At 35.4% G+C, this 24,031-nt stretch overlaps 1 protein-coding gene across 3 annotated transcripts in view; it reads left to right on the top strand.

The window, feature by feature from the left end:
* Positions 1-24,031, top strand: part of VWA8 (von Willebrand factor A domain containing 8) — a 359,206-nt gene that overhangs the window by 133,725 nt on the left and 201,450 nt on the right. For all 3 annotated transcript variants that reach the window (XM_027116169.1, XM_027116168.1, XM_027116171.1), the window contains exons 15-19: positions 601-769; positions 3,297-3,374; positions 7,473-7,588; positions 17,771-17,877; positions 20,878-20,984. In XM_027116169.1, coding sequence (XP_026971970.1) covers positions 601-769; positions 3,297-3,374; positions 7,473-7,588; positions 17,771-17,877; positions 20,878-20,984 — 577 coding nt within the window. The remainder of the gene's footprint in view (positions 1-600; positions 770-3,296; positions 3,375-7,472; positions 7,589-17,770; positions 17,878-20,877; positions 20,985-24,031) is intronic.

Genomic DNA, 24,031 nt, shown 5'->3' with positions numbered 1-24,031 from the left:
TATCAAAGAGATTACTTTAAAAATCATATTGTTTCCTATAAAATGACAAATGAGTGAGTTATATAGAAGTTCACTTTTCTCTACCTTTTTAAGACCTAAGTATTCTTATTGTCAATCCAAAGTTTAATTTTAATCCAATCCCGTATGCTCCTTAAATTTTCTATATTATAAAAAGTCTTCTTATCCTGAATCATACTTCTTGGTATTTCTATGGTTGACATAGAGTGGGTTCCTTGCAAGACAGGAGATTTTGAATAAACACAGGGGACCTATGAAATGAATATGGACTGTTTGGGGTTATGTTTCAAGGGACTATGGAGAAAATTTATCGTAAGTATAACAACATATCCAAAACGGTGCTTTGTACCAGGGATGGAGTTTCATCAGTGGATGTGGTACATCATAAATATTAATGGTTGGTGATTCTTCTTTTGTTTTAATCTTAGGTTTTTAGAGTGTCCTGACTTGTTTTTTCAAAGCTTGTTCTTTGGATAATAGCTTTAACTGTAGTACAGCCTTATTATTGGCTAGGCTTTAGCTACCATATCTTAATTTCTAACATAAAAGGTTATGTTTTGAAAATTTTTTTTTTCCTTTTAGATCGATTTTTCCTGTCCACCCCTCCTTCAGAATCATTGCCTTAGCAGAACCCCCTGTTACTGGAAGCACGGCACAGCAGTGGCTGGGACCAGAATTCTTAACCATGTTCTTTTTCCATTACATGAAACCACTTGTCAAAAGTGAAGAAATCCAAGTGATTAAGGAAATGGTAAGAGTGAGGCCAGCTCTAGCCTGTTGCCTTCAGCTGTTCTCTTTTTAAGGTCTTTGTGACACCTGCTTGAGCAGAGTTGGATATTTTGGACTTTTTCTCACTGTTAATTTCCAGATTTCCTCATAAAATGGTTCTCAGATGTCAACATTTTTCAAACTCATCTGGAGGGCTTGTTAAATGACAGATTGCCAAGTCAGTGGTTCTGGGATGGAACATGAGAATTTGCACTTCTAAGGTGATGCTGACAGCTGCTGGTCTGGGGACCACACTTTGAGAACCATGAATGTTAGGCTATCTCTCCGTTTTCCTCATGTGGAAGCAGTTTGGGGATTCCTTTTCCTTTTATATTCAGCCGAAGGTGACTAAATTTTAAGTTCCTACTATTAGGAGAGGCCAAATATATTTTAGTTCCTTAGATTTTGTAGAAAATACTAAGTAGTGGTTCCCTCGGGATTGTAATATATCCTATACTTAACTGATTAGTTGTCTAGTGGCTTGTCGTGTATGTAAACTATTATTGCAGTGTCTGCCTTAACCAAGCACTGTGTTCAGCACGTTTGGAGTTCTAGAGCTGCACTATTCAGTGTAGTAGCACTAGCCACATTAAATCAAATTCAAAAATTCAGTTTCTCAGTCTTATTTCAAGTGGCCGATAGCATAGATAAAGAACATTGCCATCATCATAGAGAGTTCTATTGGACAGTACTATTCTAGATCACTAATAATTAACTTTTTACATAAATGCGCTCATCCCCTTTGAAATACCAGAATGAATGAATTAATTTTAGGTCTTATGAGCATGGTTGTGGATAAGGGCATAGGCTTTAAAGTCAAATAGCTTGCCTTTAAATGTCAAATCCACTACTGATTAGCTTCTAGATCGTGGGTAAATTACTCAACTGTAGGCTCTTCATCTGAAGATGGGGATGATACTACTTCTTATATCACAGGATTGATTTAAAGAATAAATGAGTATGTACTGAATAGAGCTTCAAATTTTAAAAGTTCCAATTACTTAAATGCCCAAAGAAACCCTGAGCAGTTTATTTCTGAAATAGTCACGTGATACCAGTCATTGTTGTAACAACTCCTGCTCTTTTTAAATTAAAATTTTAAACTTGTTATTATTTATGTAAAATTTTCTTATTATTCAATACAAATACATATTTAATTAGTTTAAAATTGGTGTACCTAAAAGCAATCAGTGTATGTTTTGGGGCAACTGTTCTTCAGCGTTCATTGATAAATAGATCATGCCCCTCAGGTATGTGGTTGGTTTTTATTTATTTATTTATGTTAATGAAGTATAGTTGATTTACAATGTTGTGTTAATTTCTACTGTACAGCAAAGTGATTCAGTAATGCATATATATACATTCTTTTTCGTATTCTTTTCCATTATGGTTTATCACAGGATATTGAATATAATTCCCTGTGCTATACAGTAGGACCTTGTTGTTTATCCATTTTCTGTATAATAGTTTGCATCTACTAATCCCAAACTCCCAATCCATCCTTTCCCCACCCACCAGGTATGTGGTTTTAAAGTCCTTGAAAAAATGGACAGCTTGAGCAACCGCCCTTTATACAAGGATACCTTACATCTCTTAGTAGACATAGATATAAGATTACTACTAAATGAAGGAGTTTGGTTTCAGTAAGAAAAGTGCCTAAATTAGAGTTGAAGCTAACAAAAAAGGATATAATATATGAAAAGTTTCTTATGGGTACACTCTGTGCCAGTTTTTAATTGGTTAGAGGCTCCTTTCAGTTTTGTCCTGGCGATGGAATTGTAAATGAAGAGTGGCCTGGTTTTGATTACCTGATTCTTTTTCTTTTTTTAATTGAAGTATAGTTGATTTATAATATTGTGTTAATTACTGCTGTACAGCAAGGTACTCAGTTATACATATATATACATTCTTTTTCACATTCTTTTTCATTATGGTTTATCACAGGATATTGAATATAGTTCCCTGTGCTATATAGAAGGACCTTGTTGTTTATCCATTCTATATATGCCAGTTTGCATCTGCTAATCCCAAACTCCCAATCCATCCCTTTCCCACCCTTCTCCCCTTTGGCAAGTCTATTCTCTATGTCTGTGATTCCGTTTCTGTTTCATAGATAGGTTCATTTGTGTCATATTTTAGATTCCACATATAAGTGATCTCATACAGTGTTTGTCTTTCTCTTTCTGACTTACTTCATTTAGTATGGTAATCTCTAGTTGCATCCATGTTGCTGCAAACGGCATTATTTCATTCTTTTTTGTGGCTGAGGAGTATTCAATTGTATATATGTACCACATCTTTTTTACCTGATTCTTAAAGAGAAAGCAGAGGCAGATGTGTTTCCTGAGAAAATGAATAAGCAAATTTATCCACAGGTTAAACATGATACCTATAATCAGAGATTTCAAAAATTATAATTCTAATATTGTTTGATAAGTAACCGTAATTTCTGGTTGATTGATCATATATCCCAATTTATTCTTTCTTTCCTTAATTCTCTTATAAAATAGGTCCCAAATATGCCTCAGGAAGCTTTGGACAAATTGTTATCATTTACACACAAACTCAGAGAGACACAGGATCCAACAGTAAGTCTGGGTTATTTTCCATAGGATTTTCTGTTGTTGACATGCTGCCTTATATTCTTAGAGTTCAGTGCTTTAAAATCTATTTTTTAAGCTGATATATTTATCCCTTATGCTATGCTTTCTCCTATGTATATATCTTACTGTTTCAATGACTTTAACATTTCTTCCAGCTCCTCATGGCTGGTGTCATAGAAAACAGCTTTTAACTTTAGGGGAGTACTTGGGTATTCCAGGAGGTTTGGGTCTACTTCTCTGTCTCCTGTGCCGAGCAATCTCATGTATTCTTATGGCTTCAGGTATCACCTCTGTGTTAATGCCTACAATTTTATCTTCAGTTTCTAACTTCTTCCTCACTGATTCTCTATTTCGGATTGTATTTACATTTTGGGATGTTATAGGGGCAGGAAACTTTTACCTTCTTTTGTTCTAGGTCCTTTGGCTAGCCTAGTAATTAAATTGACATGAGACAGTTTAATAGGAGAAAAACAACAAATTTAATTTTGTACATGCAGAAGCCCCATAAAAATCTGAAACTCAAAAAGTGACCAAAGCAGGTAGCTTTTATACCTTTTAGTCAAAGAAACAATAAAATTCTGAAGAACTGACAACACAGAGAAGTTTGGGCTTGGGGTAGAAATTAAGTGAAGAAGAAACAAGGTTTGTTTATATTAGCCTTCTCAGTCCTAAATTTCCTATTTCTGGTGATAAGGATGCTTTCTACCCTCCTGGTACAGGGAGGGTATCTGTTTCATGGGAGATTCATTTCCTGCTTTCAGGGGGACAAAGGAGGGTCAGAGCATCCTTGCACCAGCTAATTCCCATCCTGGTGCCTGCCACATACTAGAAAATTAACAAATGTTTGCTGAGTGCATGAATAAATTAATTAATTAGTTATTAATTTATTAGTAGATTTCCCTGGAGTTTTCTCTCCCAGAGAACATTACATTTTCATAAAAGAAATAAGAGGAAAAATAGAAAATTTATTTTTAGTAATTTTTGAAAAGACCTTTCTTATTTTTAAGCTGAATTCCTATTATTAATCATGTTAATCCAAAAAAAAAACCCTTGAGGTGTGCTCTTAAACTGAATAACCATGGTAACTAAGGGAATGTGCTCACATCCTCACCCTTTTTTTGCAAGATAAAACTGCAGTTAGAAATTTGATATTATAAGTGTTAAGTACATTAGGATTTTTAAATTAAAAGTACATTCTCAATTTTCAGTTGGTAATAATGTGAGAACAGAAATAGCAAACCCTTTACTCAACACATAAGTGGCTAAACTTCTTTCTGATTTAGTCCTGGATGTTATTGCAAAGCATTTTGGTATTATCAACTGATGTGGTATTTTTTTTTTCTTTTTTTTTTTTTTGCGGAATGCGGGCCTCTCACCGTTGTGGCCTCTCCCGTTGCGGAGCACAGGCTCCGGATGCGCAGGCTCAGCGGCCATGGCTCACGGGCCCAGCCGCTCCGCGGCATGTGGGATCCTCCCGGACCGGGGCACGAACCCGTGTCCCCTGCATCGGCAGGCGGACTCTCAACCACTGCGCCACCAGGGAAGCCCTGATGTGGTATTTTTTAAACTCATGAGAAGTCCTTACTGATCACTGGAATGAAATGTGAAGCCTGAATTCAGTGTCATATTTGGAATTAGGTTAGAATTTTGTAACCTGGAAAGTTACTGTATGGTTTAATAGGACTCTTGTCATAAGAATCTTCTGGTTGGAGTCATTTGTCATACATTTTCCATGATTAAAATAGGAATTTTTCATGGTCTCAAATATTAAGATGAGAATTGCTATCATATTTAACTTCTAATACTTTCGATCATAGTGGCTGAAACAACCTTATCCTTAATTCTTCCTACTTTCTCACATCCGTCCTCCTTTCTCATCTCCATCAGTTGCCAAGTCCTTTGAAACATTGGTCTGATCCCTTCTCCCCCTTCTTACTGCCAGTAACCTTACTGTAGGACTTTCTCTCTTTATAAGTAGGTAACTGAAGTAGCTTTCTGATTCCTGTCTCAGTTTTCTCTGTCCTTAAACTACTTTGTATATTCCTGCCAGTTTAGTCTTTCTAAAATCATGTTACTAAGTCCTATTGCCTTTAGAAGAAGGGCCAAACTCCTCAAAAAGTGATTTACGGGTCTTTGATATTAGGGAGCAAGCTTTCCAGCAGGACCCTCTAGTAAAGCTGGGCTGGTTTCCTCACATTCTGCTTGTATTTCTGTTCCTGTTGCTTTCGTGCCTTTGTTCATAGCATTTCTGCTACCCATTTGAACATTTTAAGCCCCTATAGCAGTTTTGTCAAGTGCTCCACTTATTTTTGCATTAAATTATATGCTATTTTGAATTGCAATTTATGCTTTCTTATATGTAAATATTGTCTCCACGTCTAGAACGCAAATTTGTTGAAGAAGTCTGAGTCAAATGTTTTGCTTTTGAGTTCTTTGTAACTTAGAACGTGTTTTTTAATAGAAAAAAGGATATGTCATAAATGGTGGTCATGCTCCTAATCTAGTCCCCAAAGGAGTGTTTAACTCATGTTGTAGCTGAAATATAATGCTAATAACAGCAGTCCAACATCTCATGGAGCTGTGAAATACACGAGAAAGGAGAAACCAATTCACTTTCTGCTTCCTTGGGATGTAAGATGGGCTTAAGCGAAGTGATAAAAGGAACAAACAACGTAGTGTAGTTTTGGCATCCTCCTACCATCCATTCTGAATCCTCGGTTAATTTAATAGAGTCTCCTCCTCCATTTCCTCTGGTGCTCAGGGCCACTTTATTGCCCTTGTCAGACTCTGTGACATCTCACCCTGGTCTCTTCTGTGCCTCCCCACCACCACCACCAGTGGACCAGTTTACTTCAAAAGTTCTCCTCTTCTCTTGATTTTCAGTGAAACCCACTATCTTCTAATGCTGCTGATCTTAGTTAGACATTAGGCGAGTAATAATCTGATGCATTAGATTCCTACTAATGTGTAGGTCCCGTTCCCTTCCTCTGTTAGATTTTTTTCATTTTGAAGAGGCTGACTTTAAATAATAATTGCTGGACTTCCCTGGTTGCGCAGTGGTTAAGAATCCGCCTGTCAGTGCAGGAGACACAGGTTCAATCCCTGGTCTGGGAAGATCCCACATGCTGTGGAGCAGCTAAGCCTGCAAGCCACAACTACTGAGCCCACGCGCCACCACTACTGAAGCCCGCGTACCCTAGAGCCTGCGTGCCGCAACTACTGAGCCCATGCGCCACAATTACTGACACTTGCGTGCTCTAGAGCCCGCATGCTGCAACTACTGAGCCCATGTGCACCATGAGGAAACTGGGGCTTCAAGAGATTAAGAAACTTGCCAGAATCACACAGCTAATAAATGGAAGACCGATTTGTCTGACTCCAAAGCTTATAAACTTTACTATTACATTATGCTGCCTGCTAAGGTAATTTCAAATTCAAGTCAAAAAATATTCATTGGTACTTACCATGTCCTGAGTTCTATACTAGCAGCTCTATTAATGGGATTTGGGGAAGAGTAAGAACACAAAGGGAAATTATTCTGACAGTGTCAGAGAAGGATTCCAAACTGTAAGCTGCCCCCCAAGTGACAACTGGTTGACACCTCTATAATCAGAAGGCTAAATTGTCCACAACTCCTTTTTTCTATTTCAGAAGTCATAGATTTACTTAAAACTGTAAGCATTTCTGGCCATCTTAACAGTTTGGCTCTGTGTAAGCAGGAAAAAAAAATGAACAAATGGTTAATTGTACATAAGGGCTATTTGTAAGTCAGGTTCAATCTGTACAATGTAACATCTTTCCTCCATCCAGCCTCCTCCCCCCCCCAAAAAAAATGTATGCACAGTACTTTAATTGAATTTAATTAATAAATAGTTTTTATGGAATTTTTAAAAAATGTCTTTAAGGATGTTTTAAGTGTCAATTGGTTTCTGTTTATTTTATTTGTAATTCATTAACAGTACATATTTATTTTAAGTTTGGCCTTGTCCTTAGAAATAATGAATTCTGCTATGATACCCATCCAAAGGGACTTTCAGCAAGTTGCAACAAGACTCTTAACAGCCTGTCTTTGCCTTTTGGTAGGCGCAGTCATTGGCAGCATCCCTTTCTACCAGACAGCTGTTGAGGATTTCTCGTCGGCTGTCACAGTACCCTAACGAAAATCTTCACAGTGCTGTCACTAAAGCCTGTCTTTCCAGGTAACCATATTCTCCTTTCTCACTGAATTCAACTTTCTGGGTCTTTGTTAAAACAGTGACGTAAGTTTCATAGTCTGTACTCACAGGTCTGGAAAAAGTATGTCTGAATATATAGCTATTTCAGCCTTGTGTTCAGTTTTTACAACATATATTACCTTACTTAGGCATAGTAATAAATTAAAGAGATTTTTATAGATGAGAAAACTAAGTCACTTACTCAAATCAGACAGTAGTAAATAAGTAAAACTAGGTTTGATAGTTGAACACTGGCTCATGTGTCTTCTGAGCAAGTGCTCTTATGTACTTAGCACCTCCCAAATTTGCACTGGAACTTTCCATGCTTGGTAGTACTGTCCTGTCGCCCAAATTTGACAAAACTAACATCTTTTCTGTCTACACTAATATTTTTCATACTTGTTTGGAAATTATTAATAAAGCATCAGCTTATATAATTTCCTTACAGAACCATACTTGCATGAAACTATTTTAAAAGAATAATAAGAAAAGATTAATAGCAATGTCCGATAGACCTGGAGATTTCTTTTAGACTCTTTTCATATGATCTGGTAATTATTTTTATGGTGGTTATAACTGTTGTCCATTCATTCCTTGATATATTAAAGGAATTAAAAGAGAATCTATATTCAGCTTAGGAGGATCTCTAATTGCCCTCTATAAGTTTTCAGCTTAGTGGACAATTTTTCTTGTAGTTAAAGTAAGCTTCTTATGTTGCAACTTGAATTTGTTCTGTGGTGAAATGAGGCTAAAATGAGGTTTGTTTCCAGTGTCTTTGGGGTACTTCTTTGAATAACTAATAATTATGAGAAATAATAAAGTTGATTCTCCTTTTCTTTTAAGTAGATTAATATTAGGCTTCCAAATGAAAATTAGAAAAAAACATGCTTCAATTGCCTACTTTTTAGGCTCATGAACTGAAGAAATTATTGGGTTGGCCAAAAAGTTCGTTCTTTTTGGGCAACCCAATATATACAGAAAGATTCATTATCTACCCAGTGTTTCCTCAGTCAGAACTTGGTTATAGATGTGTATTAATAGAAGTAAATAGTCAATGCCAAGTAATACAAACAGTTTCAGAGCCTAAGGGAAAATAATACTTTGGAATGAATGAAATAATCATACACAAAGCATTCTAGAGACCGTTCTAGAGAGCAAACAGTGAAAACAAAACAATTCACTCTGAGTCTAGCGTAATCTTGATACCTACACCAGACAAGAATAATGTATGAAAGGAAAATTATAAATCAAATTCATGGAATGTGTACAAAACTCCTAAATGAAATCCAATTGTAGCTAAATATATATCATATATATTTATATGATATATATAATTTATTTATATATATAAATAAATTATGAGCAATTTGGAGTTATCTCAAGAATGTGAAGATTTACTATTCTTTTTTAAAATTCACCATATTAACATATTACTGAGAAGAATATCATTTAAATAAATCAGTAAAAAGGATTGGATAAAATTCAACAGCCAAACTTAAAAACAAGCCAAAGCAAAAATAAGCCAAAAATATTCTTAGTTAACCATGAATGGACGGAAATTCTTTAATCTGATAAAGGGTATCTACTAAAACTTTATAGCGAACATTCTTATGGTGAAATACTTGGCTCATCCCTTTAGAGTTAGGAACAAAACAGGAATGTCACCTTTCTATACTTTTAGATTGGCTAAAGATTATATGATTGGCTACATAAAAAATTCAAAAGAAGCTACATATAAACTACATATTAGAACAAATAAAATATAATGAGATTACTTATGCACCCAAGTCAGTGATATTCCTATATTCCAGCAAAAATCAATAAGGAAGTCTAATTTTTAAAAATAATACCATTCAAAATAATAATAGAAAGCTTTGAGCATCTAAGAATAAATCTAATGAGTGACATATAATGCTTTTATGGAGAAAAACATAAATCTTTATTAAAAGCTATAAAAGATAGCTGTGGGAAATGGGAAACTGTACTATGTTCATGAAAGGGAATATTAAGTATTGTCAGGCTGTTTGTTTCCCCCCCAAGTTGATATGTAGATATAATTTGGTCAAATACAACCAAGGTTATATTGAATTAGACAAGCTGATCTCGATATTAATATAAAGGGCCAATAATATCCAAAGAAATTTTAAGGAAGATTTAAGTGGTGTGCTTTCTCCATCAGATATCAAGATCCATTATAAAGTTATATTTATTTATTTATTTATTTATTTTTTAACATCTTTATTGGGGTATAATTGCTTTACAATGGTGTGTTAGTTTCTGCTTTATAACAAAGTGAATCAGTTATACATACACATATGTTCCCATATGTCTTCCCTCTTGCGTCTCCCTCCCTCCCACCCTCCCTATCCCACCCCTCCAGGCTGTCACAAAGCACTGAGCCAATATCCCTGTGCCATGCGGCTGCTTCCCACTAGCTATCTACCTTACTACGTTTGTTAGTGTGTATACGTCCATGAGTCTCTTTCGCCCTGTCACAGCTCACCCTTCCCCCTCCCCATATCCTCAAGTCCGTTCTCCAGTAGGTCTGCGTCTTTATTCCTGTCTTACGCCTAGGTTCTTAATGACATTTTTTTCCCCTTAAATTCCATATATATGTGTTAGCATACAGTATTTGTCTTTTTCTTTCTGACTTACTTCACTCTGTATGACAGACTCTAGGTCTATCCACCTCATTACAGATAGCTCAATTTCGTTTCTTTTTATGACTGAGTAATATTCCATTGTATATATGTGCCACATCTTCTTTATCCATTCATCCGATGATGGGCACTTAGGTTGTTTCCATCTCCGGGCTATTGTAAATAGAGCTGCAGTGAACATTTTGGTACATGACTCTTTTTGAATTATGGTTTTCTCAGGGTATATGCCCAGTAGTGGGATTGCTGGGTCATATGGTAGTTCTATTTGTAGTTTTTTAAGGAACTTCCATACTGTTCTCCATAGTGGCTGAACCAATTCACATTCCCACCAGCAGTGCAAGAGTGTTCCTTTTTCTCCACACCCTCTCCAGCATTTATTGTTTCTAGATTTTTTGATGATGGCCATTCTGACTGGTGTGAGATGATATCTCATTGTAGTTTTGATTTGCATTTTAAGTGTGGTATCGGTGCTAGAAAAGACAAATAGACCATTAGAATAGACTACAGAGCCCTGAAACAGCCCCACATATTTCTGGGAACTCAGTATATGTTAGAGGTAGCATTATGAATTAGTGTGGGAATGGATGGACTTGTCGATAAATGGTTAAAAATAAAAAATATCCACTTTATTCCCATACAGAAATGTAAAATCCAGACATATGACAAAAACACCGTAACCCACTCTACAAGTTATAAGCCACAAACTAAGAGATGTTTCACAAGATTTCTAATCTCAAAAGGATTGCTATTTAGGAACTATAAAGTCTACAAATTAACGAGATAAAAGCATCACCTCTAAATGGCAAGAGGATTAATAGATGTGCAGGAAAAGTTCATTCAGATAACCAACAAACATTTGAAAAGATGCTCAACTTACTATTGATCAGGGAAAATGACATTTAAAACAATAATCCGCTATCATTTTATACTTTTACAATTTTCACCTGTAAAAATAGCATTTTCCATGAGCAGAATGAAATGGAATATCATGACTGCTGTTGGGATGGAAGTCTTGTCAGTTTGGGGGTGATCTTACAGTATCTTTATGCCTTAATATATTAATACTCTATGAATTGACAATTCTACTTCTTGATAATCACCTTAGAGATAGATTTACATGTATGTATAAGGAAGCATGTAGAAGAATGTTCATTGCATCATTGTTTCTAAGAATGAAAAATGGGAAACAACCTATCAGTCCATCAGTAGGGAATGAATATATAAACTGACATATTCATATAATGAGGTACTATACAGCAGTTAAAATGAAATAGATCTACATGTATCAACAGATATGGATCATGACAACATCAAGTCAAAAGTTTGAAAGAGGAGATTTCGTATATGATGCCATTTATATAAAAGTTTAAATACAATAAAAGTGCAATATATTTTTTACTTACACATATGCAGCAAAATAAAAATATGGACAAGAAAGGTATACACCAATTTCAGAGTAAGAGTTAGCTTCAGGGATAGAGAGAGATGAATAGAATACTTAATATACTGTAATTTTCTGTATGCTTGAAGTAGTTCATGGTTAAAACTATTTAAAAACTAAAAAATACTTTCCATATTCATACACATATTTCACTGAATCAAATAATACATTTTTCCACTGTTATCAACTGAACACAGTAAAATTCTATTCTGTTACCACCCCATGACCCTTTGCAAATAGTAAAACAGCTATCTTGTTTATGTATCATATGTTGACTTTAGCAAGGCTACAGAGTCAAAAGCCTTTTTATTAACCTTCTCTTTAGGATAGCACAATGGCAGGAAGGAACAACAAAAAACATTTCATAGAAAATTTTAAAACAAAAATTTAATATGATTTATATTCATGAAGTCTATTATTAAGCAGACAAAATCAAAAGAAACTCTCTAGCCTAAATTTGTTAAACATTAAATTTATTAAATATTAGCTTGGCTCTTTTATGTTGTTAATTTAATTTTAAAAATATTTTTCATTTATGTATTGTTTATGCCAGTTGAGTTCTGACTGGAACATTTCTTCATCTGAGGAAATGGCTCCCTAAGCACCTCTCATAGCCTATAATATGTGCATCAAGTCTTGGAGCTAGATGCGTAATTCATTTTAGATAGTTGAAAACCTAAGAGGCCAAAAGGAAGAAAACTTATAAGGTTAAGAAGATATCAGGTATTCTGTATTCCAAAAATTACTTTACTGTGGAAGAGTTAACTAGAAATCCCTATAAAAAGAGTTTTACTCCATTCAAGTATTTTGCATTACATTAAATTATTTACTTTTGGAAAATCGTGGGGTGATGATCCCTTAGCATAGAAATTTGGGGCAGAGTTATAAGAATTTAATCAGAAATGAAGATTAACTACCTTTGACATTGAGGTTATGAGGAAATTTTCCATTCATCAAAAACTTAGTTTCTGTACAGTATTTTTCAAAATTCCCTTGTGACATAAAATGAATAACAACTATATAAAATTTCCACTGTTTAAGTTATTAGCTAATTAATTTTTTAAAGTTATAAGCCTGCTAGAACTAATACACAGTGTTAAATGAGTATAATGATTATTGTGGGTGTGAATTTTTTGTTTTCCTGAAGAATGATTTTGTTTGCAGAAAAGACTGTTCAGGAATGTTTGGCTTAAAAACTGCTGTTGAGTTTTTTTTTTTTTTTTTTAACATTTTTATTGGAGTATAATTGACTTACAGTGGTGTGCTAGTTTCTGCTTTATAACAGAGTGAATCAGTTATAGATATACATATATCCCTATATCTCTTCTTTTTGTGTCTCCCTCCCGCTCACCCTCCCTATCCCACCCTTCTAGCTGGTCACAAAACACCGAGCTGATCTCCCTGTGCTGTGCGACTGCTTCCCACTAGCTATCTATTTTACATTTGGTAGTGTATATATGTACATATATAGACTACCACTCTCTCATTTTGTCGCAGCTTACCCTTCCCCCTCCCTGTGTCCTCAAGCCCATTCTCTAGGATGTCTGCATCTTTATTCCTGTCTTGCCCCTAGGTTCTTCATGACCACTTTTTTTTTTTTTTTAGATTCCATATATATGTGTTAGTATATGGTATTTGTTTTTCTCTTTCTGACTTACTTCACTCTGTGTGACAGACTCTAGGTCCATCCACCTCACTACAAATAACTCAATTTCATTTCTTTTTATGACTAATATTCCATTGTATATATGTGCCACATCTTCTTTATCCATTCATCTGTCGATGGACACTTAGGTTGCTTCCAGTCCTGGCTATTGTAAATAGAACTGCAATGAACATTGTGGTACATGACTCTTTTTGAATTATGGTTTTCTCAGGGTATATGCCCAATAGTTGGATTGCTGGGTCGTATGATAGTTCTATTTTTAGTTTTTTAAGGAACCTCCATACTGTTCTCCATAGTGAGTGTATCAATTTATATTCCCACCAACAGTGTATGAGAGTTCCCTTGTCTCCACACCCTGTCCAGCATTTATTATTTGTAGATTTTTTGATGATGGCCATTCTGACCGTGTGAGATGGTATCGCATTGTAGTTTTGATTTGCATTTCTTGAATGATTAATGATGTTGAACATTTTTTCATATGTTTGTTGGCCATCTGTATATCTTCTTTGGAGAAATGTCTCTTTAGGTCTTCTGCCCATTTTTGGATTGGGTTGTTTGTTTTATTGATATTGAGCTGCATGACCTACTTGTAAATTTGGAGATTAAGCCTTTGTCAGTTGCTTCATTTGCAAATATTTTCTCCCATTCTGAAGGGTGTCTTTTCGTCTTGTTTATGGTTTCCTTTGCTGTGCAAAAGCTTTGAAGTTTCATTAGGTCTCATTTGTTTATTTTTGTTTTTATTTCCATTTCCCTAGGAGGTGGGTCAAATAGGATCTTGCTGTGATTTATGTCATAAAGTGTTCTGCCTATATTTTCCTCTAAGAGTTTGATAGTGTCTGGCCTTACATGTAGGTCTTTAATCCATTTTGAGTTTATTTTTGTGTATGGTATTAGGGAGTGTTCTAATTTCATTCTTTTACATGTAGCTCTCCAACTTTCCCAGGAGCACTTAGTGAAGAGGCTGTCTTTTCTCCACTGTATATTCTTACCTCCTTTATCAAAGATAAGGTGATCATATGTGTGTGGGTTTATCTCTGGGCTTTCTATCCTGTTCCATTGACCTATATTTCTGTTTTTGTGCCAGTGCCATACTGTCTTGATTACTGTACCTTTGTAGTATAGTCTGAAGTCCCGGAGCCTGATTCCTCCAGCTCCGTTTTTCTTTATCAGGATTGCTTTGGCTCTTCGGGGTGTTTTGTGTTTCCATACAAATTGTGAAATTTTTTGCTCTAGTTCTGTGAAAAATGCCATTGGTAGTTTGATAGGGATTGCATTGAATCTGTAGATTGCATTGGGTAGTATAGTCATTTTCACAATGTTGATTCTTCCAATCCAAGAAAATGGTATATCTTTCCATCTATTTGTATCATCCTTAACTTCTGTCATCAGTGACTTATAATTTTCTGCATACAGGTCTTTTGTCTCGTTAGGGAGGTTTATTCCTAGGTATTTTATTCTTTTTGTTGCAATGGTAAATGGGAGTGTTTTCTTAATTTCACTTTCATATTTTTCATCATTAGTATATAGGAATGCCAGAGATTTCTGTGCATTAATTTTGTATCCTGCCACTTTAACACAGTCATTGATTAGCTCTGGTAGTTTTCTGGTAGCATCTTTAGGATTCTCTATGTATAGTATCATGTCATCTGGAAACAGTGACAGCTTTACTTCTTCTTTTCCGATTTGGATTCCTTTTATTTCTTTTACTTCTCTGATTGCTGTGGCTAAAACTTCTGAAACTATGTTGAATAGTAGTGGTGAGTGTGGGCCACCTTGTCTTGTTCGTGATCTTAGTGGAAATGGTTTCAGTGTTTCACCACTGAGGATGATGTTGGCTGTGGGTTTGTCATATATGGCCTTTATTATGTTGAGGTAAGTTTGCTCTATGCCTACTTTCTGGAACGTTTTTATCATAAATGGGTGTTGAATTTTGTCAAAAGCTTTCTCTGTATCTGTTGAGATGATCATATGGTTTTTCTCTTTCAATTTGTTAATATGGTGTATCACATTGACTTATTTGCGTATATTGAAGAATCCTTGCATTCCTGGGATAAATCCCACTTGATCATGGTGTATAATCCTTTTCATGTGCTGTTGGATTCTGTTTGCTAATATTTTGTTGAGGATTTTTGCATCTATGTTCATCAGTGATATTGGTCTGTAGTTTTCTTTTATTGTGGCTTCTTTGTCTGATTTTGGTATCAGGGTGATGGTGGCCTTGTAGAATGAGTTTGGGAGTGCTCCTTCCTCTGCTATATTTTGGAAGAGTTTGAGCAGGATAGGTGTTAGCTCTTCTCTAAATGTTTGATAGAATTCTCCTGTGAAGCCATCTGGTCCTGGGCTTTTGTTTGTTGGAAGATTTTTAATCACAGTTTCAATATCAGTGCTTGTGATTAGTCTGCTCATATTTTCGATTTCTTCCTGGTTCAGTCTCAGAAGGTTGTGCATTTCTAAGAATTTTTCCATTTCTTCCAGGTTGTCCATTTTATTGGCCTAGAGTTGCTTGTAGTAATCTCTCATGATCCTTTGTATTTCTACAGTGTCATTTGTTACCTCCCCTTTTTCATTTCTAATTCTATTGATTTGAGTCTTCTCCCTTTTTTTCTTGATGAGTCTGGCTAATGGTTTATCAATTTTGTTTATCTTCTCAAAGAACTAGCTTTTAGTTTTATTGATCTTTCCTATCATTTCCTTCATTTCGTTTCATTTATTTCTGATCTGATCTTTATGATTTCTTTCCTTCTGCTCACTGGGTTTTTTTTGCTCTTCTTTCTCTAATTGCTTTAGGTGTAAGGTTAGGTTGTTTATTTGAGATTTTTCTTGTTTCTTAAGGTAGAATTGTATTGCTATAAACTTCCCTCTTAGAACTGCTTTTGCTGCATCCCATAGGTTTTGGGTCGTCGTGTTTTCATTGTCATTCGTTTCTAGGTATTTTTTGATTTCCTCTTTGATTTCTTCAGTGATCTCTTGGTTATTAAGTAGTGTATTGTTTAGCCTCCATGTGTTTGTAGTTTTTACAGACGTTTTCCTGTAATTGATATCTAGTCTCATAGCGTTGTGGTCGGAAAAGATACTTGATATGATTTCAATTTTCTGAATTTTACCAAGGCTTGTTTTGTGACCCAAGATATGATCTATCCTGAAGAATGTTCCATGAGCACTTGAGAAGAGAGTGTATTCTGTTGCTTTTGGATGGAATGTACTATAAGTATCGATTAAGTCCATCTTATTTAATGTATCATTTAAAGCTTGCGTTTCCTTATTTGTTTTCATTTTGTCCATTGGTGAAAGTGGGGTGTTAAAGTCCCCTAATTTGATTGTGTTACTGTTGATTTTCTCTTTTATGGCTGTTATTATTTGCCTTATGTATTGAGGTGCTCCTGTGTTGGGTGCATAAATATTTACAATTGTTATATCTTCTTCTTGGATTGATCCCTTGATCATTATGTAGTGTCCTTCTTTGTCTCTTGTAATAGTCTTTGTTTTAAAGTCTGTTTTGTCTGATATGAGAATTGCTACTCCAGCTTTCTTCTGATTTCCAACATCTCTTTTATTAAAGCTTATACTCAAGGCTATGGGAACCACCAAAGATTTAGAGCTATGGAAAACCTAAATTAGAAGTGTATGTTTTTAGTGTGTTTATTTGAAACATAGGGTTAGTTTATAGTAATGTAGTACAGGCAACCATGGATTAAAAAGCAGTTCTGTGGGCTCACTTGTGATCATAAATTCCGGATATAACTTTATTTATGCGTGAGGGAAACTCTGTTTTCATGTTCTAAGCCCGTCATATTCATACAATGGAATTGTAAATGAAGAATGCCTCTGTCACTCAGAAGATAGTTGTTTTGACAACGTACATATAGAAGAGATAAACAGGTATATTTTTTAAATGGAAGGAAAAATCAAGCTGAATAATCTGAAAGTCATCTAATAATTTTTATTAGAAAATAAAGAAAACCTCATTAATCCACCTCCACTAATCTGAATTTTTGATTGCCAATCTGAAGTAGGTTAAATTGTGGTTGTTTTATCTATTTAAGAAAATTTGAATAGCCAGTTACATAAGATGTATGAGGTATACTAAATCCATTTTAAAAAGCAAATTATTTTCATTCTTGTCCTGCAAAATGTTGTATATAAACAAATACTGCTAATTACACATTAGTTTTCTTTATTAAAGGTGATTCAACAAACATACTTCATCTTCACACATACTTGAAGTTTATATTTATTCTGAAATATTTTATTATCTAGCTTTCACAGATCAAGACTGATCATCCTTAATTCGTTATAATTAGTAAGAGAGAGTGAGTGAGTCTGTCTGTCTAAGTGTCAAAAGATATTTGGGAATCACAGAAAGCTTTGACTTCATCAATCCATCCTTCCCACCCCACCAGGTTTTTACCAAGCCTTGCAAGGTCAGCATTAGAAAAAAATCTGGCAGATGCTGCAATAGAAATAAGTACTGATAATAACCTGGAGCCAGAATTGGAGGATTACAAATGTAAGCATTTGATTTGTTTCTTTTTTAAGTGAAATAATATTTATTAAGCATTTGTATTGTGTATTATTTTAATTTCAATTAAAAATGTTTTTGGTTTCTACCCATCTTGTTTTACGTATTGCGTTGAAAAAATGAATCTTTTATTTTAAAAAAAATGTTTCCAGATACCAGATATAGTTCCTCCCCCAAGAGTTGCAATTGACATAATCTATTAAAGGCTCAGAGAATTCCTACTGTAAATAAACATGTAATTTTGTTTTACCTTTTATTCCAAATGTATATTTCACCACAGGTTCTAGCAATCTGTTTTCTTTGCACAAGATTGACATTTTGGGGACTACCAGTGTCCTACATGTCATGTTTTGGAAACTGTTCTAGGTTGATGTAGACTAAACTGATATTCAGAGTCCCATTTCATGCCTTCTTCCTCCTTTCATTTCCACCCGTATTGTCTTCTGTGGTACTTTTCTTCTTGATAGCCATAAGTGTAATTTAGAGTTTTGGGGAAGTTTAGATCTTCCTGTAAAAGTACCCTATTCTTCATTTAGAGCACAATGAAAGGTTCTCTGTTTTTTGAGGGTAATTACCTGTCTTATCAAAATATCCAATGTGTGATCACTCTCTAAAGGGGGGACTTATTGTGGCTCTCTTTATAGATGTTTTTAATAGTCGGGGCTACATTGAGATAAGAATTTGATGTTAAGGAAATAGGTGACTCTTTTAGAGTAAAATTATAAATTCAACATACTGATGGATCTGGGTACAGATACGCAGAGCCAACTCAAAGAGACAGAATAACTCTGGGATTTGGAGATTCAGAACATTACTTACTTGAATGGTTTAACGTATCCAAAGAAAGACTGCATCATTCAGACTATAGATTGTTTAGTCTTGGCAACAGGCCAGTGTTAGCAGTCCCCATCTAAGCCTTGCATAGGAGGTAAGGAGCCTAAGTTAAGCAACTTTTGATTCATCTGGTCCCATTCAGTTTTAATATCATCTCTGTTGTAGAGAATTCATGTAATTCATTCTCCTTGTTCAGAGGATAAGTTTCACCGAAAAACCTTCTGATGAGGATTTGGCTTTCCACACAAGGCTCCGTCTATATAAAATGCTGATATGGCAACAAGTGTATCATATAGTCTCTATGAAATTTGCAGTTTTCACTGCAATGTAATATTGCAGTTCTGGTTTTATATATCAGAATTTATGTATAGATCAAAATATATGTCTTTAATGTTCTCCTGAGAGTTAGGTTTGCCCTCAGTCATAATGATAAAATCAAGTTTTGAGCCTACCAGACTGAAGGCCTTGACAAATGTACCAAAATAATGCCATCCTATGAGATTTCTCAGGAGATAGCTAGCCAGCTTTCTCCCAGGGAAGTACTAGCATCACCATTCTCTGAGTTCATTTCCCTTTTCTAGCCTGAAATTTTAGCAATAAACATTAGTTGAGTGAATTAAATCATCCTAAAGCACTAAATGTACTGAATAGATATCCTCCATAAACTAAACTGTAGATGGTATCAAATGCTGTTTGAACCTGAAATCACGTGTGTCATCTCAACATAGAAGTATGCAGTAAATTCACTGACGCAATCCTGGTCTTTCCCTTTACAGTTTTATGTTGGGTCTATTTCAGAGACCTGAAAGTAGTCAATAAATAGTAACTTCTCAGCACAGCAGTTCATGCTTTCCTTCCCTATAGAACTTGTGAATAGAAGGAAAATGGCAAAGAAATATTGGAGGGAGAGGTCTACTGTGCTTTGGCAAATGTGTAGCACTCAGCAGTGATTAAACAGGGTGACAGTGTAATTATTTTTAGCTCAAAATTGTTCACGGTACTCCATAGATGCATATGTTGCTTTCTCTCCTTGTCTTTCATAATGTTTTAGCACAAAACCCGCAATTTTCTTATTTGAAATAGGAGGAAAAAAAGATGGGTCCGTTGCTTAAGGCATTGTAATTGTCTGTCTGCTTGCTCGGGTATTTCCACAGGATGGAATATTAGTTAGAGTCCACATTGCAGAAAGAATATCGGACTCTACTAAGTTCTGTTTTTAGCTCTACCCATACTAGCTGGGTGATTTTAAGCAAATTATTTAATTTACGTTCTTCTTAGCTTCCTCATAATTCTTGGCTTATTGTTAAGAGATTTCCATGAAATTATATTAGAAAACAATGAGCTGAAGCTAAGGTCCTCAGTAAATGATAGCTTCTATTATGGTCAGTACTACTACAACAACTACCACTATTATGTTATTATTATTGACCTTGGAATATGTCAGGTAGTGAGCATGTGTATCTCCTTTCTGTAGGGAATACATGTGAGATATGTACCCTGACATAAATTTATTACTTAGTTCCCTGGCTTCAAGGAGCTCATATTCTATCCTAGACCAACTGTTTAAAGCAAATAGGGGAGAATACAATAATGATTATCACAGAATAACTGTAGCACCTGTGGTGCATATTTGGAAGTACAGGTCTCCTGGACCATTCCTAAAAATAGTAATTTGAGAGGTCTGGGGTCAGTTGGTTCATCTATATGTTTAGCTAGAGCTCTAGGGGACTCTCCTATGGGGTTTTTCAATGGGTGGGTCCTAAAAAAATTATATTCAAGGTACTTCAGAGCTTTCAAATGTATGTATTTTAGAGTTTCTGACCAAACAAGCTCATAAAGGTGGCTTGACTGAGTTCTGGTTTTTTTTTCCCCTTCTTTTTTTTATCTCTATGCTGTTTGCTACATATGTTGTTTTAAATAAAAGTTATTACATTTTGGAACATCTTAAGCCTTTTTGTAGAGATTTTAAGCTTTTTACGTAGTGCTATGATGTTTTATTACCACCTTCAAGCTTATTTCTTTTAGATGTTAGATGAAAATTCCTTGATGAGCCCACAAGGTATTAAAGATGCAGTACTCATTCTATTTGGGCTGGACTTGGTTTCTCTAAGGACAGTGCTACTAGTAATTCTCTGTCCTGTGTGAAATGTTTAGGTGAAGTCACATCTGGATCTCTGAGGATTGGAGCTGTTAGTGCACCGATCTATAATGCCCATGAGAAAATGAAAGTGCCTGATGTTCTGTTCTATGACAACATCCAGGTAAGAGCAGGACTTTGCATTCGTGGATATATCCCTCTTACATTGTGGTAATTAACCCCAATTCAAGTGAAACTGATATTTATGTTTGTAATTTTGCTCAGTTCAATTCAGATGATGCAGAATGAGGTGACAGTCAAAACATCTTTTATTAAGTCGTTGTAAAATTATAAACTCTTCCCAGAGTTACTTGAGAATTGGAAGAGTTGCTGCAATGATTAGAGTAATAAATTTTAAATGCAGACATAACTATACTTTAATAAATAAAATAAATATACTATTAAATTAAAAACAAAAGGCACTAATATTCATCTTCTCTTTTGCGTTCCTGTTAAATCATTTCAAGTAATTCAAAAAGGGATGTGTCCTATGCATTCTTTTCCTCACGTTTCTTTCCTTTTCCCAAAAATTCCTAGTATTTTTCTAGTCTTTACTTTTTCTTATCTTTTTTTAAGAAAGGAGGATAGATAATTTTCCACTTGTAAACTAACCAATAATTATGAGCTTCCACTAAGACACAGAAATAAGTGTGTACCCAGAAAGCTAATTTATAGATGTTCACTTTAATAAGAATTTTTTCCAGAGAAAATTACCCATAATATAAAAAGATTTTTTCTTTTCCAGATTTTCTGTGAAGTGCTTATGTATTTATTTTATAATAAAAACCATACTTAAAATTTTCTCTAATATTTGGTCACTATTCTGCATGTAAATAATAATCCTACATTTACAAATTATGTTTGAAGAACTTCTACTTACCATTTTCACTATATTAACGAATTAGAGAATTAAAGTAAATTAAAGAATTTCTTTATCTGCTATTTCCCAATCCTATTTGTTGTTCAATGGGTAACAGAATGTATATCTCTACATTATGTTAACAATAAAAGGTATCTCAGCAAATTCTTCTTTCTCAGGAAAAGTCTTGATTAAATGTTTTTGAAATCTGTCCAGATTATAATTATCTATGACCTAGCAAAAGGCATAACCTGAATTTGTTTTATATTCTTCATTCTATGGGCCATTAATTAATATTGGTTTTATTTTTCTTCCAGAGCATTAATGCTCTTATACAAGCAGTGGACAAATGAACACAAAATAAGGTTACTTATAAGACACAAAGGAATAAAGAATCTTGCCTGTCAAAGACAAAAACATGATGGCAAGGAAAATGTAATATTTTCAAGCATTTATGGTATCACACTCTGTTCATGTAGTAGAAAGGCATAAAGAAAAAAGAATCAGGGAGATTTCTCTGGTGGCACAGCGGTTAAGAATCCGCCTGCCAATGCAAGGGACACGGGTTCGATCTCTGGTCCGGGAAGATCCCATATGCTGCGGAGCAACTAAGCCCGTACACCACAACTACTGAGCCTGCACTCTAGAACCCGCAAACCACAACTACTGAAGCCCGCACACCTACAGTCCCTGCTTCACAACAAGAGAAGCCACCGCAATGAGAAGCCTGCACACCACAACTCAGAGTAGCCCCCGCACGCAGCAACGAAGACCCAACGCAGCCATAAATAAATAAATAAATAAGAATCAGGAAACTTTGTCATAAGTGACAGTTTGAAAAACTCCATGGCAACAAAGGTTGAAAAGACTTCCCAGCGTATAAAACTGTAGGAAATTCAGTAGCAGGGAGGGCCATTGTACCCTTGAACACAGTGTCTGTTGCCATGGTGTTTGTGACATAGACGTTGAGGACCGCAGGGCTGCTGTGAACTTTACACAGTGGCCCTGAGGGATTTTCTGCAGCCTGTCTCCAAACGTACCTTCTCTTCATAAAGCATTATGAATTAACCATTAATGAAAAATTGTAGCTGTACCAATTCTAGGAATGGTGGCTTGATTAAATTTGCTTTTGTTGCATATATTATTATTGCGTATTATTATTGTGTTTTATGTTGCACTTCACCTTTGAAACAGTGGTCTTCAGTGCCTCTTGAGTATTTAGGTGCTTCTATACCATCTTGTTCTATACCCTGTGGTCCCCTTGCCACACCGTGTTGTAATTGATTTTTTAAAACATGTTTTCCACACTACTAAGATAAAGCCTTGTTGTTGTTGTTTTAATTTTAATTTTGTGTCTCTAGCAAATAGCACAGTGCCTGGCACATAGTGACTGTTGAATAAATATGTCTTGAGTGAATTCCTGAAAGAAGGAAAAAGATTTTGAATGTTCATAATTAGGAGTATTATTTTATTTTATTTTTTTGTGGTACATGGGCCTCTCACTGTTGTGGCCTCTCCCGTTGCGGAGCACAGGCTCCGGACGCGCAGGCTCAGCGGCCATGGCTCACGGGCCCAAACTCTCCGCGGCATGTGGGATCTTCCCGGGCCGGGGCACGAACCTGTGTCCTCTGCATCGGCAGGCAGACCCTCAACCACTGCGCCACCAGGGAAGCCCAGGAGTATTATTTTATTATATCTGTCATTAAGGAATTATAGATCGGTGCCCTAACAGCTCCAGTCCTCAGAGATCCAGATGTGACTTCACCTAAACATTTCACACAGGACAGAGAATTACTGGTAGCACTGTCCTTAGAGAAACCAAGTCCAGCCCAAATAGAATGCAGTACTGCGTCTTTAATATCTTGTGGGCTCATCAAGGAATTTTCATCTAACATCTAAAAGAAGTAAGCTTGGAGGTGGTAATAAAACATCATAGCACTACATAAAAAGCTTAAAAGCTCTACAACAAGGCTTAAGATGTTCCAAAATGTAATAACTTTTATTTAAAACAACGTATGTAGCAAACAGCATAGAGATAAAAAAGAGAAGGAGAAAAAAACCCCAGAACTCAAGTCAAGCCACCTTAACACTTGCAGTAGTAAGGGGGAGAAATTGGAAGAAAGAGAGATTTATAGCTTCTTAAGCCTAATGAGCTTTAGATTTGAAAAACTTTAAAAAAATATCTACCATGTGTCAAGCCTTTCTTAATACAGTAATTCACACACACACACACACACACACACACACACACACACACACACACACACACACACACACACACACACACACACACACACACACACACACACACA

Source organism: Aethalodelphis obliquidens, unplaced genomic scaffold (genome assembly GCF_003676395.1).
Source record: "Aethalodelphis obliquidens isolate GAN/ISIS:26980383/991018 unplaced genomic scaffold, ASM367639v1 scaffold16, whole genome shotgun sequence".
Classification (NCBI taxonomy): domain Eukaryota; kingdom Metazoa; phylum Chordata; class Mammalia; order Artiodactyla; family Delphinidae; genus Aethalodelphis; species Aethalodelphis obliquidens.
This window is presented reverse-complemented; position numbering and strand designations above follow the sequence as displayed.